Source organism: Physella acuta, unplaced genomic scaffold (assembly GCF_028476545.2).
Source record: "Physella acuta isolate Inbredline_101_S28 unplaced genomic scaffold, ASM2847654v3 ptg001441l, whole genome shotgun sequence".
Classification (NCBI taxonomy): Eukaryota; Metazoa; Mollusca; class Gastropoda; family Physidae; genus Physella; species Physella acuta.
The window spans coordinates 33,072-52,855 of NW_026732956.1; the positions used below are offsets into that span (position 1 = coordinate 33,072).

At 38.9% G+C, this 19,784-nt stretch overlaps 1 protein-coding gene across 1 annotated transcript; it reads right to left on the reverse strand.

The window, feature by feature from the left end:
• Positions 1-3,257: 3,257 nt before the first annotated feature.
• On the reverse strand, positions 3,258-19,200 carry LOC131927795 (uncharacterized). Its single transcript, XM_059283623.1, has 8 exons — positions 18,914-19,200; positions 16,885-17,032; positions 7,705-7,857; positions 7,386-7,510; positions 6,706-6,817; positions 5,891-5,969; positions 4,946-5,061; positions 3,258-4,551 (listed from the first exon to the last, which is right to left on the reverse strand). The coding sequence occupies exons 1-8, from the start codon at positions 18,948-18,950 to the stop codon at positions 4,326-4,328; spliced, it is 996 nt and encodes a 331-aa protein (XP_059139606.1). The 5' UTR covers positions 18,951-19,200; the 3' UTR covers positions 3,258-4,325.
• Positions 19,201-19,784: the final 584 nt, after the last annotated feature.

Below are 19,784 nucleotides of genomic sequence, written 5' to 3' on the forward strand. Positions count from 1 at the left end.
TAAAAACAGCCTGTATATCAAATATGAGAACAACGGGTAAGCGTAAGGGGGGGGGGGGAGCTCTTCTCGAAATCATGTTGATGTCAATTGCCTTTTATATTGATTTACTTATTCGAAACCCAGTTAAAGCAAATAAGTAAATAAAACAGGTTCAGTATTGCCACATAAATAAATAAAAAATCGTGGCGTAAGAAGTCCAAGTAAATGTGCTACAGTTCTGGAAGAGCTGATGTTTAATATACTGTTACTATTTATAAGAAGTCTGACAATTATCATCATCCCACCAAAGCCCAGGTGTTAGAGATATTGGCTGCGTATAAACAAATTAATCAACCATGTCACTCGATGAGAAATTATAGATCTGCAAAGATATGCGCAGTGTTCAGATAATGCAAAAGCAAAACGCAATAATAAAAATATTCCCGATATGTTCACACATATTCTTTTTTTATAATGGCTATTTCATAACATGTTAGCTGTTGCCGATCCACGGTATTGAAATATGACTTTCTGAAATCCATTAAGCCTACTATACTCTCCAGTGGGTATAGCCATTTTGACAGCTGAGCTATGCAGATCTAGCCTTTAAGTTGGAGGGAGGGGGTGGTGGATTTATTGACGGTTGACTGGGTGGGGTTAGGCCTCCATGTCACTCTTGTGAGCTGACCATATCTATGCAAAGATTAAGATACATGAAGCACATAATATTTTTACATACAAATTTATAAAATTAGAAATAATCTAAAGATATGCTAACTTATGTCTACATGTTCTCCACATTTCTTTCCTAAAAAGTTTTGAAAGGGTTGGGGGGAGAGGTGAGGGGGCTAATGTTACCCCCTCCCCCTTTTTTTTAATAAGCCAACTACTAGTTTTATTTTGGGAAGATTCGGACTTTGTTCACAAACATTGTGAATTCCCGTCTTTCGTGAATCACATCCTTGTCTTTCTGCATCTGATTCATATCCCTCTTTTTTCATCCCCATCTCAGTTGTCAAAAATGACCTTTACACCGAAAGTTAGATCGCTCTATACTCATATAAAGACACATTTTTATAAAAGATTTCAACAACCTTATTCATTAATTTGATTTTAAAAAAATATTTTTTAACTCCAAACAATAATATTATTTAATAAAAAATATTTTTAATAAAATATTATTTTATAAAATATTTAATAATAATAATAATAATCTTATAGAGCAAATAATTAAAATATTATAATAATATTTTTTTTTATCATCCGCGCATTTATTGTTTGTTGAGATAACGTTAAATTTTATTGCTAGTTTATTTTTTAAAAAAGATATTAAAAAAAATTAACTTAATGGTGAAAAATTATTCACGGGTGTAGTTTTAATTTTAATTACTAAGCAAAAAAATAATTCAGTACTCTTTATTGATTTTTGGTACCTATGTATGCGTCCAATGTTCTTTGCTTTCTCTATAGTTCTAAAGTAAGTTTCCCGTAAAAGTAAGGGGTCAATCAGTACTTTATTTAATTTTATTTTGTTGTTAACGTTATGTGTTTTTCCTTAGCCTCCGCCCCCCCCCCCACCTATTCACCCTATGTTTAATGTTGCCAGAGTTAGCATATTCTAATTGTTTGAGAGTTTCTTTCTCACATCAATTTTTGAAGGGGCGAATGTTGGTGATCTTTTGACGCCTACTAATGGTATGAATATCTGACACGAACCAAAAGCATACAATAAAAAAAAAACAATCACGCAGGGTACGGCGACCGGGACGGAGAAGACGAGGAAGGCAAAGTGGAAACTGGATGGGGAACATCAAGGAATGGACTGGGCTCCCTGCTGCAGAGTGTAACCTCAAGCAGTAGAGGACCGAGGTAAATGGCAAAAATATAGGGGAAAAATCAATTGAAAAGCTCCAATGATTGATTGATTGATTGATTGATTAATTGATTGATTGATTGATTGACTGACTGACTGACTGATTGATTAATTGATTGACTGATTGATTGACTGACTGATTGATTGATTGATTGGTTGATTTCCTCTTGCTTTCTCATTGGACCTTGTCTCGAACTTTGCGATAATTATATTGCAGGTAAATGTGAGTGGTTTAAGATGAGTACTTGACTGTATGACGGTTGATCTGGCTTCTTTTGTCGTTGGAGTACTCTATTAGCTGTTGTTTCTTTTATTGTAAATTTTAATAGGTTTTCTGAACTCGTGGAGTCCTTTAGCGGCTTTAACATATCATTTATTGTTTCGTCCATTTCTTCCGAATAATCTTCTTCCTCTTCTTTGTATCTTTTATGCCGTTTTTGACTTGCGATGTTGTTTCAATAGTATCATCTAGCTCAGTTTAGTTAAGTGTATCAGCATTCTTAAACCAACATTGCACCCATCTCCCATTCAACATTATTCAACCAACATTGCACCCCCCCCCCCCCCCATTCAGCATTACTGAACCAACATCGCACACATAAAAAATTGGATCCCCCCCCCCCCTCCCGGCTCATACATGTAATTTGCAGCGTCAGTTTGCCTTGCATGTTCGTTTTAGTATTACACTTTTCATCATCGGCTTCTGAGAACTGATACAGATTTACAATAGTAATAATACACATTAAAAAAGTAAGAGCTAAAGGAGTAATATACGCATGTCGGTCTCAAAATAAAATACTTGTATTTTTAATGTCAGAAGTTGTTACTTTCATGATTTACAGCAGCTAATTACATTAAAATTTTAAAAACATGTGATAAACTCGAATGAAACACATTTTATTACATTAGTATAAATAAATAAAAATCAACAGTGGCTTGATAAAGTAAATATTATTTATATATTTTTGTACAACTTTCTTAAATATTGGGATTTTAGTTTTAGTTGTTTCCCTTGATATCTAATTTCAGATTTATTGTCACTAGTAGGACTACACCTCTGCACCTATAAACTTAAAATGGAGCGCTGACATATTTTAAGTAGTTAGGCGTGGCTCTAACAGAAAGTAAAGTTTACGAGCACACTCGGTTGGTAGGTTTGTTGGTTGTTTAGGGGGGGGGGGGGGGGGGCAGTAGCGTAGCGAGCGGGGGGGGGGGCGGGGGGGGACATATGTCCCCGGGCGCCGACCTTAGGGGGGACGCCAAATTGAAAGTTTGAGGGGGGGTGCAAATGAAAAGTTCGAGGGGGGGGGGGGGTGCAAATCGTCGAAAGTTTGAGGGGGGGGGGGGTGCAAATCGAAAGTTTGAGGGGGGTGCAAATGAAGAGTTCGAGGGGGGGGAGTGCAAATCGAAAATTTGCTCCCAAGGGGGCGCCAAATTGAAAGTATGTCCCCGGGCGCCGGGAAGGGTCGCTACGCCTCTGGGGGGGGGGGTTAAGCTTTGATCTTAAAAAAAACTTTTAGAGCTTATTTCTTTTTTTGCGTATCTTTTTCCGGCTTGAATCGGTCGGCCAGATATTTATTATTGCCTTTCTGTCCGATGTTCTTTTATTGCCGATAGCGTACCCCAAGTTTACTTTGTGTGCATAATTATGTATAAGAGCATCTGAATTATAAAAGTTTGATGAAATAATGTACTACAAGATAAATAGAAATTTTGTGTATACTTTGTCATGTGTACAGTATCGATATTCATCCCAAGTCTTTCTAAATGAAAATGTTTAATTATATAGTTTCTATAGTTATTTTCAATGCTTAAAGTAAAATTTCAATTGAAATTATTATAAAAAATGTGACGCAAGATTTGTGTTTATTTTAATTGCATTTACTAATCTTTAACTGAGTTTTGAAATTTTAAGAAAAGTTTCACCCTTTGCTATATCTGATAGATGTGGAGCGGAGCTAGGAGCTGTGGGACAGCTTATTCTTGCTGGAGCCGGGATGGAATGAGAGCAGGGGAACTTTGGTAAAACTCAGAGCTCCAGTAAAGGGAAATAATCATTAATTTGTGTAAAGTTTCTCGTATTTTTTATTAACCGTTGAAAATATTTCATTACTTAATGTTTAAAATGCCGGTCGAGATTTGGCACATCCATAAATGTACTTTACAATTTACAAAAACATCTTCATGAAATATAAAAAGAACTGCTAAAATCAAGTTTCAGATTTTTTTCTTTTAAAAGAGTGTATGCCAACACACTTTATATCCCACCCCCCACTCTCAAGTTTTGCTACACATAGTCTGACATAATCACAAAACTCAGACACTCCTTATGGCCTTTATACATAGACGACCCCTGAAGGAATGTACAAAAAAATTAACCAACAACTTTTTTTAAAAAAAAAAAAAAAGGCTTTTCACATGTAAACGTTTGTAATAATATTTCGCTGATATCGTGTCAGGTGAAGAGAAACAATTAATTATTTCCTTCTTCGAGCGTAAAATAAGGTGACTCAGGTATTTTTGTTCTCTTCGCAGGAACAGGTGCCGTGAGTTGCCTTCCTTGATCATCTATCGTATCGGGGAGCGGCACAAAGTATCCGCTGTCGCCATTTTCTACAGCGTCCCTCTCGCTCTGGCTGTAAGATGGCGGGCTGTCCATACCGGGGTTAGAGGTTTCTCTCATCATCGATCGACTTACTCTTAAAAACAAAATGTTTACACATTCAAACGTTGGCACATACACACTAGGTTGTACTCAATTAGTTTTATTCTACTAATGTTTAGAGGGGCGAACAGCTGGGGTATCATACACAGTCACGGTTTAGAAAGTAAAAGGATACATGATTCTTCTCTCTGATTTAACTATTTTCTACATCAATTGTGTGGTTAAAAAAAACAACCTTTAGGGGATAATGACTGGTAAAAAGCGCCACCAACCTTTCCAACTAGTTGGGGGGGGGGGGGGGGGGGTATTATCACGAATAACTAAATATATTTAAAAAATGGACGGGAGGGGGGGGGGAATGGGTCGCTACGCTTCTGGTCGCTACGCCTACTCTCATATGACAGATGAAAACAAATTATCTCACCAACCTGTATTGCATCCCTTTAATAACGGGATCTAAATAGGTATGTTCCTCCATTTGTTGACAGTTAATTTTCATGCCAGGTAACATGTCTTCATTTCTCGATGGCAGTTTTGGTGGAATCTATGAATCAGTAAAGTATATAATTTATATTTGTATTGTAGGCCTGTATGCTTTCATTTCGTCGGAAGAAACCCTCCCCCGACCCCCCCCCCCCCTTTCAAGAAAAGATGCTTGAAAAAACACTACTTTTCCACAATGATTTTTATGTGGAAAGGCATTTTATCACGAGCTAAGAGGTCGTCACTATTTCACTTCCCTTTCTCCCTCGGCACATATGATTACAGAAAGTCGAACCCATCCACAAAAATGACAGAAATAAACCTGACCCCTTCCTCATTTCTTTTTTAAAATATAGTTCTATGTCAGAATTAGGTAGCCTCTATTGATAAATTTACAAAAAAGTCTTTTAAAATGCTAAAAAAAATAATCAGTTTTTTTTAAAAATGAAAAATAAAATGTGACTTCAAGAAATTTTGAGCCTCCTTTCCCTTCGTCACACATCGTCATATAAATCCAACCTCCCCTCCCTTATGAATGTAAAAACTATATATGGACTACCACCTAACAGTGGGGTCGACTGGCATGTGAATATAAGCAGCCACTTCTCTCCAGTGTTTCTTCCAGACTTTTTTCTCCGGGGGTGCACTTGAAAATTTCGGGGGTGGGGGGGGGGGCGGACTCAAATTTCCGGGGGGGCGGACACTGTTAAAAGTATATATTTTTTTATATAAATTCCATTTCGTTCGGGGGGGGGGGGGGGGGGGGCGGTAGACTTTCTTCGGGGTGCCCCCCCCCCCTTCCCCACCGAAGAGATGCCTGGAAGAAACTCTGCCTCTCTCCCAAACCACGCACCCCACCAGTCATAGACAGCCTCTATCATTTCACTGACCTTGTCGTCACGAATTTCATGATAGACCGGGTCCTCTTTGTTGGACACGTAAATCACATTCGGCATGGTCTGCCGCTTTCTGAAAACACATTGTTCTCAATAGATGAATCAGAACTAAATATTTTTAAAAAATATTAAAAAAAAAACCTTTATAGCACTGAAAATAAAAAAATAAAACTTATTTGCTTTCTTTAATAAAGCTTTTGTCGCTAAAATATGTAAAAGATCTTATGAGCGACTAAACATTTTATTAAAGAAAGCTAATTAGTTTTATTTTCTTTTTTCCTTAATGTGAACGAAATGGCTGCATTAGAAGTTTGTCAAAATTGAGCTTCTATATTTTGCCACAAACCCACAAACGAACGTTGTGAACTAAGTAAAAATTTGTACTAACAACCCACTCTGTCAGTGATTGAAGTTTACAGTAAAAAAAATGATTTGGTCGATATATTATGCCTACGTCTCATTTATTATTGCATTAGAATCTTATTCCAAATTGATAAACTAGACCAGTAACATCGGCCTAATTTGACAGCACATTTAGTGGCTTATATTTCTCGAATAATTTTATATTTTAATTGGTTTAAACGGTGCCTAATTTATTTCTTTCAAAATCAATAAAATATATTTTATACTATTTACTTGAATGTAATGTATTTACTATACTACAAGGAGAATGGATATAAAATTCAAATATTAAAAACCAATGTTTAACAGTTTTGAAAACCTGCGCAAAATTTCCCTTTATTTAAAACCACAAAAGACCCTTGTCAGTCTTGGTATCTATCAATTATGTAAACAAGATGGCGGCTTACTTTTTTTTCGATTTGTTCCTCTTGCAGCAGATATAACTGACGAGACAAATGATGACCAGAATCAGAAATCCGCCAATACCAACACCAATCAAAACTGACTTTGGCAGTCCACCTAAATAAATTTGTTTTGTTTTTTTAATTGCAGGAAACTTTTGTACGTTTAGCAATATATCTTACTATATTGGTCGACGGTGTCCGGCATAATTGACGCAACACTCCTAGATAATTTTTTATCACAAAGTTTTAAGTGTCGAGGATTAGCAGCAAGATTATAAAGAAAACTTGTCTTCATTAACAAAATATCTAACATATCAGACAATCCATCCTCACTCAGTTATGTGTGTTTGATTATTATACAATTTTAAAGTTAGGACTTTTCATTTCTCTAGGACAGTCTTTCTGTAGAAAGAAATGTAGATTGCGTGGCAACTACATTACCAGTTGAATATTAAGCAGGTAATGTAGCATGAGTATTAGCCCCCTCACCAGATGTATAATTAGCAGGTAGTGTAGCCTGTCTATTAGGTTTAGAGATAGCCATAATGGAATCTAATGCCAGAGGTGTTGGTGGCAGGTTGAAATGCTGAGTCACGATTTGTGATAATGGAAAGATAAGAATCGTCTAAAAAGTTGTTGTCATTTATGGACGACCCCTATGTTGTAAAATGTAATCAGCCAACCTTTTTGTATTTCATTCAGTTGTCTGCAGCCACATTCCAGATTTCTTAACTCTTGATTCACAAATTCTCGCGCTATTCTTTGTGTGCTGTTAACTTTACACACGATGCTTGAAGCTTGAACATCACTATAAAAAAAGAAATCCAAATGTGAAAAATGTTTGTATTTAATGAGTTCAAAAACAGTTTTATATTAGCCTTTTAAATTGTAAAAATGTTATATACTTAAGTCCATACAATCCAAAACAAACAATTGTTTTCCCTATACCACTGTTTTCCATACATCTTATGTACCGAGACCTTCACATCAAATTAAACTCACCTACACACATTATCAAACGGTGTTTTAGCTCTTCCTTCCCAACACAACTTAAATGTATTGTTTGATGTCATGCGGTGATTCAAGAACTTGTTAATCTCAATTTTATCATCTTTTTTACAGTTGTCAGACGTGTTAGAAGATCTTGCAAGGAAACTGGCCAATGCATACAAATATTAACCTATAATTGTACACATATACATACACTTACATTTAAATACGTATACACTACACATTCGTAATATTTATGCATTTGCATGTACGAGTTTATACACATACTCAATATAAAAATCTATTTTATATTACACACACACACAAACATACACACACACACACACACATATATATATATATATATATATATATATATATATATATATATATATATATATATATATATATATATATATATATATATATATATATATATATATATATATATATATATTATAATTCTCACATATATTAGCCTACTATTTTACATATACACATACTCTTGCCTATATAAACATCTACACAAGCAAATGTGCATAATAAATAAAAGAACGTATACACACATATAAATACACATACAATATATATATATATATATATATATATATATATATATATATATACATATATATATATATATATATATATATATATATATATATATATATATATGTGACGAGCGAACATTTATCCTGCCGACAACGCCAATTGTAACGAGCCAACAGTTACCATGCTCGCAACGCCACATGTAATGAGACCTAATTGCCTGTAGTGCCACGTGTTAACGAGTTTAACCACTCATTCTAGACAACATTGACCACAGTATAGATACTCAAGATGCAGGTTCGCTATTGATCCTTTATTACATGAATCAAGAAATGCTTCATAATAACACAATAAATCAACAGGAATGCTTCTCAATAATAGTCTGAATCAACTGACCCCTAACAGTCCTTCACTAGGCTTTATATAACTGAATCCACATGTCTATAATCCTCCTTAACACAATACGGCTAACCCGTTCTATAACCGACTTGACATAGTCACACAGACTGACTGATCTAAGCGAGCGATGAAGATGGAAGAGAGCTCGCTGAAACGGGAAGAGAGAGCCGAGCGAGAGTTCTGCCGTCCCCTCCTATTTATGCCTTGTATCCGTACTCGTCTCCGTACTTGTATTTCTCCGTAATCGATACTTGTACTCGATCTCCGACCACCAGTTGCGTAGTTCAAACGTACAGACCGTAAAATAACATCTGCGTCCTATCCATCAAAGTTGACAGGCCGTCTGAATACCGTTTCCCAAAATAGCACGCGCTGGCTTTGAGGTTGTTATCAGCCCGACCCAATAAGCCACCTGTTATCGGTTGCATCAGACCAACACCGCGTCTCGGCCTCTCGTTCGTTATCATTTGTAACTGGTAGTTAGGCCTACCCCAGTTACATCCACCCCTGCTTTTTTTGTGTGTTTTCAACCACAAACAACGCCTGGCAGGTGCACTCCTCCAAAGTCAATCGCACAGTCGTAAAAAAAAATCTATTGTTCTACTCACTGTCCACGACGTTCCATTCGTATACGATTGACAGTTCCACCTATTTCACATATCAACTGTGTCTACATCATCTTCCTGAGACACAAAACAGTTCTAGAATTCACATCCACCCTTTCCATTTGGTGCCTTCACCAGTTCACTTCTATAGCTCTTTGAACAGTCTGTTTTCATACCAGCGCGACCATGAAAGAATTGATGGTTGCTGACAAAAAATTTCGTATTCCTTCTGTTCCTTAAACTTCTCCGCGGACCACTTATCTGATGGTCTACTGTCTCTCTGCTTCTGGAGGGACCGGGATCCTCATTGTTGCCGGTATCCTCCCCTTGCGTATCGCTGTTGTTCTGTTGATGGTGATATGGTTCCGGAATGGGTATGTGAATTTCCGTTATAACTTCCGGTTCCCTAATTGTCTTGGGTTTCTCTGTGTGTAACTGCTCTTCTTGCCTATTCCAATATTTCTTTAATTGAGCAATATTCGCCCACCGATCCGGTTTGGCGTGATCGATGGGTCTTATCTTAAAGGGGCCACCTGCTGCTTTAGGCATCTCCACGACTTGCCATATCTCCTGTCCCCAGAGATCGTGGATTTTGTTTCTGCCTAACGGGTGGCTACGCAGTAATACCCTGTCATTCAGTTTGAGTGGCGGGTCCTTCGTCTGTATCGGCGGTTCCCTTCGCCGAGATTCATGTTCTAGTCTTTCCTGTACTACCCTGTACATTTCTCTAATTCTTCTCATATGTTCATTCACATATTCCAGTGCGGTGTATGAGCCAGTCATACTCTCCCTTTTTCCTAGGAACAAATCAAGAGGGAGTCGAGCCTCTCGTCCGAACAGCAACATGTATGGCGAAAAGCCGGTTGTGGCATGTGGTGTGCAGTTGTATAGATATACCAACTCTGGGAGAAAATCAGGCCAACGTTTTTTCTGTTCAGGTTCTAGCGTACGCAGCAAATCATGCATGCTGCGGTTGAACCGTTCACACTGTCCGTTTCCTTTCGGATTAAATGTGGTTGTTCTAGATTTGTTGATCCCGTAGTGGTTGCACAGTTGGTTAATTACTTCTGACTCAAAGGCCCTTCCTTGGTCAGAGTGTAATTGTCTTGGTATGCCATATTTGATGAACCAATGTTCTAATAATACCTTTGCCACTGTTTTGGCAGTCTGATCTCGTGTGGGCACCGCCACCGTCCATTTGGTGAATACATCAGTCATTACCAACACATGTTCCGTCCCATCCGATGATTGCTCCAACGACGTAAAGTCCATAGCCACAATCTCTAGTGGTTTTGTCGCTAGTAGGTGTCCTGATGGCTGTCTCATTTTGACAACTGGCATTTTCGCATGCTGACACCTCACACAAGCCTCACAATGGCGTTTGACCTCCATTTCCATATTGGGCCAGTAACACCTCCGTCGTAATATTTTGTGGGTTCTGTCCTGACCCTGGTGTCCTGCCCTGTCATGTGCCAACCTTAGCACTTCTCCTCGTAATTGTCCCGGCACCACCACCTGGTGTATTGTGCCATCAATTTGGTCATGAATTCTCCGCATGAGAACACCATCCTTTATACTGAGACGGTTCCACTGACTCAGTATTTTCTTTGTTTCTCGACCAAATTGTTCTCTTTCCCTTCTTCCTGGGAATTTTTGTTCCTGGACGTGTTTCAATAGCGGTTGTAAGCCACTATCCGTTCTCTGGGCATCTCTTATCTTTTGGTGATTAAGGCAATTAAAATCACTGCTGTCCATATGTTCGGGTTCCGTGGATGTGTGCTCCACCCCGGTCTGCCCGTTCTGCATCACTTGTACCCCATGAGGGATATCTGTTGACGCTCTGACCTCACATATTCCTGTCAGTGTTTCTTCCTCATCACCCGGTCTCTCGTAAGGATTCCTTGATAAGGCGTCCGCATTGCCATTGGACCGCCCCGGGCGATACTTTATCTCTAGGTCAAAGAGTGCCAATTCTGCTGCCCATCGCTGTTCGATGGATCCCAACTTTGCTGTCTTTAGGTGACTCAAGGGGTTATTGTCAGTGTATACCACACATTTAGCACCTAATAAATAGTCCCTGAATTTTTCCGTCACAGCCCATTTTAATGTCAAAAGTTCTAGTTTCATGGCGCTGTAATTTGTCATGTTCCTCTCTGATCCCTTCAGAGCTCGACTTGCATACGCAATAACCCTGAAACCTTGCTTTTGTTGTTGTGATAGCACAGCTCCCAGACCTTTAGAGCTGGCGTCAATTTCTAACCGAAATGGTTTGTCAAAGTCCGCGTATCCCAATATCGGTGCCTCTGTCAAGGCCTTTTTCAAGAGTTTAAACGAGTTCAGGCATTCATCAGTCCATAGTTCACCTATCAGTTTTGTTTTACCTTTCTTTTTCTCCTTACTGTGTTTCTTTGTCATTTTGTTTACCAAGTCATGCAATGGTGCGGCAATTTTTGCAAAACCCGGCACAAATTTTCTATAATAGGAAGCAAAGCCCAAGAATGACCTGACCTCTACCGTAGTTGTTGGTTGTTTCCATTCTTTAACAGCTGCAATTTTATCTGGGTCAGTGGCGATGCCATCCGACGAAATCACGTAACCCAAAAAATGTACCGATTTCAAACCAAAGCAGCATTTGTCTGGGTTCAGCTTTACTCCTATCTCCCTAAGACGGAGAAACACTTGTTCTAATCTTTTTAGATGGTCCTCCCAAGTTTTTGAGTAAACTAGAATATCATCCAAATACACCAACATTATTTGAAATAGAAAGTCACTCATAGCACTCTGCATTACTCGCTGGAATGTAGCAGGTGCATTAGTTAGACCAAACGGCATACGGGTCCACTCGTACAGTCCCAGTGGAGAAATAAATGCAGTTTTATGTTGATCGTTGGGGTGCATGGCCACTTGGTGGTAGCCACTAGCCAAATCCAAGGTAGAAAAAAATCTTGCTCCCCCCAACGCATCGAGACATTCATCAATACGAGGCAAGGGGAATGCATCCCTTCTCGTGATATTGTTCAATTTCCGGTAATCACAACACAGTCTTATCTCCCCTGACTTCTTTTTTACCACTACTATCGGTGCCGCATACGGACTCGTACTGGTTGTAATAATTCCCTTTTTTAGTAGATCATTCAGGTGTGCTTTCACCGCCGAGTAGTGACTCGGTGGTAATCTTCGATAAGGTTGCGCCACCGGCTTGTCTTGTAGTAAGGGTATCTGGTGTTTTATTACTTCCGTGTACCCCAAATCACCCTCATACGAGGCAAATATATCACTGTATTTATTCAGCAATTCATTTAGTTTTGGGTCCTCAGTTTCCGGGAATGTATATGATCGGCCAACCTCTTTCTTCACCTCGGCCGTCACATTGACCGACCTAATTGTTACTTCATTACTGCTGGTATTGCTCAGTTCGATGCACTGTGCCGACCTTAGTACCTCGACGTTCTGTGGTACTCCTACCAGAGTATTAGGTGGTATAAAAATTTCTTCATCCAAAACATTTGCTACCAACCCTTGAACTAGTCCGTTTTCCGCTGATGTGTATGTCCGCAGTAACACGACGCCTGCCCTCAGTGCGGCGCCACATGGTTCTATCATCACATCACCATTCACGCTTCTATCACCAATTTGTAATGTGATTGCCTTGACCGTGTTTGCCGGGACTGATATCCTTCCTCTGGTCTTGGCAAACCTGGCCAACTTGGATCCCCGACCTGGTGTGGTCGATCCGACAATATTTGTAAGAAATTCTGGCAACTGGCCAAGAATATTCATGCCCAACAGGCAAGGTATATTTGACACATTTGTCTCTAGGTTGTGTTTCGTAACGAACACCCCAACCTGCTTCAACCTATGTCCTGCCACCACGACATCCGCCAGAAAATAACCACAGTATGGAATGGTTAGTCCATTAGCTGCCGTCAGGCGCATGCATGTGTCAGACCTCAACCTATGGTCTTTTCCTTTCATCCATTTGGTGTAAAAATTTTCCGTGATTGTCGTCACCTGGGAGCCTGTATCCACAATTGCCTTCACCGCGATGTCCCCAATCGTAATCACCATTTCGGGACAGACTCCCATCATTTTGCTTCTTGGGCCATAACCTCGCCCCTCTGTAGCCTGGCCCTGCCTTACAGAGGACGACCGTTTCCCTGGCAGTACCGTGCCATATGTCCGGGTTGTGAACAAGACAAACAAATTGGTCGACCGTCTGCCGTCCATTGGAGTGATGGCTTGGCAGGACGCGGCCGTCCAACCCGTCCCTGTTTTGTCCCGTTCTTTTCCTGATTCTCAGCTGTTGACCTGCTTTCCAACCACTTCAAGCGTTGGTCAACCTTCTCTAGGTGGGCCAACAGTTGAGCCATCATGGTCTCCATCGTGTCGGCCCCTGTGGGTGGGGATTGTCTCTGTTCAGGCACAGAGACTTTGTCCACCGAACAGTTCGATTGGTCCTCATCCTCGGACCTGCGGATCGCTGAGTTCCTGACCTGAAGGAAGGTCAACTGCTGGTCTCTGTGGACCTCCTCTTTCAACTCTCTCCTTAAGATCGGGGTTGCTAGCCCCTCGATGAAATGGTCCCTCAGTAGGCGTACATCAATGTCCGGTGATTTGCCCTTTACCAAATCAAAGGCCCTGTTCATCCTGTGTGAGTACTCCATCACACTCTCCGCCATTCTCTGCTTTAAGCCCACGAATCCCGATAGCAGTTGCACTCCCGACCGTCTCTCCCCAAAGGTCTCCATAATCAGATCCAGCACCTTATCTGGATCTGATTGGACGGTCCTATCGTGGCACTTAACCTCTGCCCTAACCGTTTCACCTATACTGCCCATCAGCAGTCTTAATCTTTCCTCTGGTGACATATGTCTCGAGGCCCAGGCCGCTTTGACCTCTTCACTGAACCTGTTGGTTAAAGTTGGGTCTCCGTCCCCGTAAAATTTGTTAATATGGGACTCTCTGGGTAGGACCACTATATGGGTCTGCTTCTCGTCCAGAGTAGACATTTTCTTCCTTAAGTACTAAAAAAAAGAGAGTTCTTTCTTACCGTGTGTGTATGAAAAAATTTTCCTCGTTCCTCAATTTTCACAGTTCCTGAATGTCCGAATTCACACACACACTAAACACAGTTATGCACAAGGTTGACTATGGGTGCCTTAAACGGCAAGTCTAGTTGAATTCATCCTGATCGCAGCGCCAATTGTGACGAGCGAACATTTATCCTGCCGACAACGCCAATTGTAACGAGCCAACAGTTACCATGCTCGCAACGCCACATGTAATGAGACCTAATTGCCTGTAGTGCCACGTGTTAACGAGTTTAACCACTCATTCTAGACAACATTGACCACAGTATAGATACTCAAGATGCAGGTTCGCTATTGATCCTTTATTACATGAATCAAGAAATGCTTCATAATAACACAATAAATCAACAGGAATGCTTCTCAATAATAGTCTGAATCAACTGACCCCTAACAGTCCTTCACTAGGCTTTATATAACTGAATCCACATGTCTATAATCCTCCTTAACACAATACGGCTAACCCGTTCTATAACCGACTTGACATAGTCACACAGACTGACTGATCTAAGCGAGCGATGAAGATGGAAGAGAGCTCGCTGAAACGGGAAGAGAGAGCCGAGCGAGAGTTCTGCCGTCCCCTCCTATTTATGCCTTGTATCCGTACTCGTCTCCGTACTTGTATTTCTCCGTAATCGATACTTGTACTCGATCTCCGACCACCAGTTGCGTAGTTCAAACGTACAGACCGTAAAATAACATCTGCGTCCTATCCATCAAAGTTGACAGGCCGTCTGAATACCGTTTCCCAAAATAGCACGCGCTGGCTTTGAGGTTGTTATCAGCCCGACCCAATAAGCCACCTGTTATCGGTTGCATCAGACCAACACCGCGTCTCGGCCTCTCGTTCGTTATCATTTGTAACTGGTAGTTAGGCCTACCCCAGTTACATATATATATATATATATATATATATATATATATATATATATATATATATATATATATATATATATATATATACATGCTTAGCTTAGTCCTCTTTGCTCCTTATGGAGCAAAGGGCCTCCACCATTTCCTTCCATTTCTTCCTATCCTCGGCTATTAATTTTGACATCTCCCAAGACATCCCTATTGGCTTCAGTTCTATATATATACATATATACGCATATATATATATATATATATATATATATATATATATATATATATATATATATATATATATATATATATATATATATATGTAAGTCGCGTATGGTACACTTATCAATCTATATATATAATTCTCTTCTTGGCGACGTTAGAAAACAAGCTGCAAGCGTGCCTTGCAGTCCCCTCTCTTCCTCCTCTCTATCACTACCCCCCATCCCCCACATGGCCTGGTGAGCTGTGGTTCACGCTAAATGTTTACTATCGTAGAGCCGGGTTTAGTGACGGCTATTAGGGCAGATAATTTAGTTTGAAATTATTTGTAACTTAGGGGAGGTAACTAAGAGGAGGCTGTTTTCACGGGGGGGGGGGGGTGCAGGGTTGGGGCAAGGGGGGGGGGGGGGGTAGTGTTTTAAAGCAAATATTTTCAGTGGCAGCATTGGCACTGTCGAATTCACAAATTATGAATTACTGAAAAGTAGAAAATAAAACAATTAAATAGCGGCGTATTATACGCCGCAGGTCGGCTCGTATATTATAACACCCATGAGACCCTACGACTTGTATTGCAGTAGTAATAAATACGATATTTGTTTTGTGCTAATTTAACTATCCATCAACTTTTTAATAGCATCAATGTTTCGAAAATTAGTACTTTACAAATAAACCGGGAGTGATCTCCCCTAAACTGTCTCGAATGTTCTTATTTGAAACAACAGGGGATGGCAACCCGGGATATAGACATGATTTTTAATCACTTAAAGTTTTTAAAATAGAATAAAATCTCGTAGAAAAAAGAATTGTACACCAAGTGAACGCCAAATAAAATGTGCGTAATACTTTATAAATTTACATTAGTATTTTGAGAAATCGGAAATAGCGTACATTACTACTTCCGGTCAACGGAAATTACTCAAAATTGACAGAAGGTAGAGAATTAGTTCTTTTACTTACATGTGAAATTTCATTTATCTATCTGAAATAGTACTTAAGTTATAGGCTTTTGAAGAATTCAAAGTAGAAAAGTAAAAAGGCAGTGTTAATTAACATTATTATAGACTCTATACCAACCGTTTCCCCATAACAATTGTTTTTTTAAATAAAAAAATGATTAATAGTAATGATTAGTACCCTCTTCGTAATATGCAGGCCTAAATAATAATGTAATAGGCGTGATACAAATTTTTCATAAGTCAAGAAATATTATAATATACTGCGTTTTTAGCAGGTTAGTAACAAAAAATAAATGGGTGACCGGAAAGATGTGTAACGGAAAACTGCGCAACAGAAACCTGCGAAACTAAAAACTGCGCACAAAAAAGAGCGCAAAGGCATTTAATTTTCTTAAAACTAGCATTTATAGACATTAACAAAGAGTGACTGCATGTCCATGTTAGTGTAATAAAACATATTTTAAAAATTTAGGTTTTCAATAGTGAGCTTATTACTACAGTACTTACCTACAGAGTGGCTTTAAGTTCACATCCTTGGTGCTGCCTATTATGATTCCGTTAGCTTGTGTATACAACTGGTCAATACACTCATCAAACTGAACACATTTCTTCCTTAATAAATCGGTGTGGCTTTCAACAGAGTTGTTATCAAAATCTTTCAAAAGATATAAAAATACACGCAAAATAGTATTTTTTTGACAAATACTTTCAGGCAAAAATGTAAAAATTATGTCATAAGCTTATCGTTTAATAAATAATTAAAAAGAAATACAGTCGTAATTATCTTTATCCGAAGAAGTAAAATTGAGTGGTTTTCTGTTTCATATTTTCAAAAACTTTCATATGTCATTATCTATTAAGTAAAAATAAACTGGGTGGGGTAGCTGGTGTGAAGGAATGGGAAGAGCCCCTTAACCCCTTCCCGAGAGCCATTTAGAAACTGAAGGCGCTTTTTTATGCCAGCATCTGTAGATTCTTGAGAAATGATAAAGACATTCATATTGAAGTTAACGTCTGTTCCTTACAGCTGTTTAATGAAGGCATCCAGAAATGCATGGATTTTTCTCTCAAGATAACATGCAAATTTCTTGTGGAGTATTGGAGGTTAGCTTTAGAATTGTTGAGGATTTTGAGTGCAATCTGGTACAAAATTGCTGACAGTATATTTCACTTCGTGTGCTGTTGGTTGTAGAACATAAATACGGAATGAGACGCCAGCAGAGCCCAAGTCGTCTGCATAGCCGTCAAATCAAATTTGTGAGAAGAAAGAGAAACTGGGATAGTTCGCTTAGAACCAAAAGCATTGACAACAGCATTAAATATTTTTACAGCAGCTTTTTATGATAGTTTTTTTTTCTTAGATATAGGCTGATTTAATCAAAGCAAATTCCAAAGTTTTCAGTGTTTAAGTTATTGAGCACAACTTTATAATAGTTAAAATTGTCGTACAATTTCCGCATATGTGTAATATAGTTGGTGTCCAAATAATATGCCTGCCTGGAGCCACAATCATTCACATATCAAAGAATTTGTTGTGGGGACGATACAACGACCACATTTTTCAGTTTACAGCTTGATTGACGATAAACGTTTCAATTATCTATTAAACGATTTCCCATTACCCATTTAAGACGATATGTAGATCTTTTATACGAGAAAAATGGCCCGTTGAGGAAGGATACAACGGGCGCTAGGCTGATAGTGCTGTCTCTTTTCTCTAAACTAAAACCACCCCCCCCCCCCACCCCCCAAAAACATGTCTACCGTCCCATTCAACGAAATATAATTATATACTTTTTCCAGTGTCCGCCCCCTCCCCGAAAATTCTACCCCCCGCCCCCGAAAATTTCAAGTACCCCCACCCCTCTCCGGGGAGGAAAAAGTCTGAAAGAAACACTGGTGTCGCGCTTAGCCACTACCCGAAGAATTGCATTAAAGAAATTGCAAAAAAACCACTTTTTAGATTAGACACATTAATTAGGCGGTAATTCTATTATAGAGTATCGATGAAGAAATTTCTTTTGAGTTAGGGAGGGGGGGGGGGGGGGGCTCAGACGTTCTTACGCGGGGGGTGGGGCTTCGCCCCTACCCGAAGAATTGTATGAAAGAAACTCTTCACGCAAACCACTTAGATTAGACAAAATTGCCTTTTTATTCAATGTTTACTCGAGAATCAATGACGTCATATTACTGTGTGCACTCACCTAAATGTATATATACATGGGCCCCAAATTGAGGAAATCGTGTTGCCGTTCTATCTACTCTCCCCTCCACCCAGAAAACTTGTCTAAGCCTCTAAACAAACTAAACATTTTTTCTGTTCGTGTGTCCAAAACGTATCTCCTATTAAACAACATGATGTCGTGTCCAGTTACATACTTAATGTCCTGCTCAGCCAATAAAACAATGTACAAACAATAACAAATATAATATCCTGTACAATAACTAACAAAATGTGCTCTACTGTAATTAACATACTGTCCAGCTACTAACATAAAGTCCTGGTACTTACATAATGTCATATTAAAAATCTAACCTGTTTTATCACACTCTGTTTTGCTTCTTCTAGCCATTTTAATTCCGTACTGACACAAATCCTTTACACTGTTCAAATATATTCGGCTGTTTTTTTTTAATTTTAATATTTACACACTACTTAAATTACATAACCGTTCTTGAAAATATTAACTTCGTAGGATCTTTTAAAATAGTTACTTAAAAAAGAAAACTTAAAAAAGAAAAATCCAAATAATTATGTAATTGCTGATTATCCATTGTCAGTAATTAATGTATATCCTCGTTTGTTTTTTCCTTCTTGAATGACTTTCGTTTGTTTATTTTTTTTGTGTGTCCTGCACTCACCATCTAGCGTTAAGTGAGCGACAACCAAAGACCAATGAGAGAAAGTTGCGGATGTGAATCATCTTTCGCTTGTTGGACACACCAACACTTGAGATTAGATCCTGATCGCTGACGTCATGCGTTGATGGTCTCGGCGGAAATTTCGTGAAAAATTCGTTTGAGCTTTGTTAAACGACGCTTAAGGATTCAATTAACCCCATCCCTTTTTTACTTTCTCGTATATACGAAGTATAGAGAAAGTCTTGTATTCGTGCAAAAAAAAAATAAAAAAAAATCGAGATTTTTGCAAATCTCGACGTTTTATGGCTCCATGAGTCGGAAAAACATAGTTTTGCAATCTTGTCCGTATGTCTGTGTTTATGTGTGTCTGTGTGTCTGTGTGTCTGTGTGTGTGTGTAAATACGATAACTTGAGTACCGTTACAGCTAGTTGATGACATTTCATATATAAGTATTATATCAAAATCGTAGATCCGTATCAGCTTTTGAGCGATTTCCGATACCCGGAAGTGGAACTTTTTGTACTTTGAATTTTTCAAAAACCTA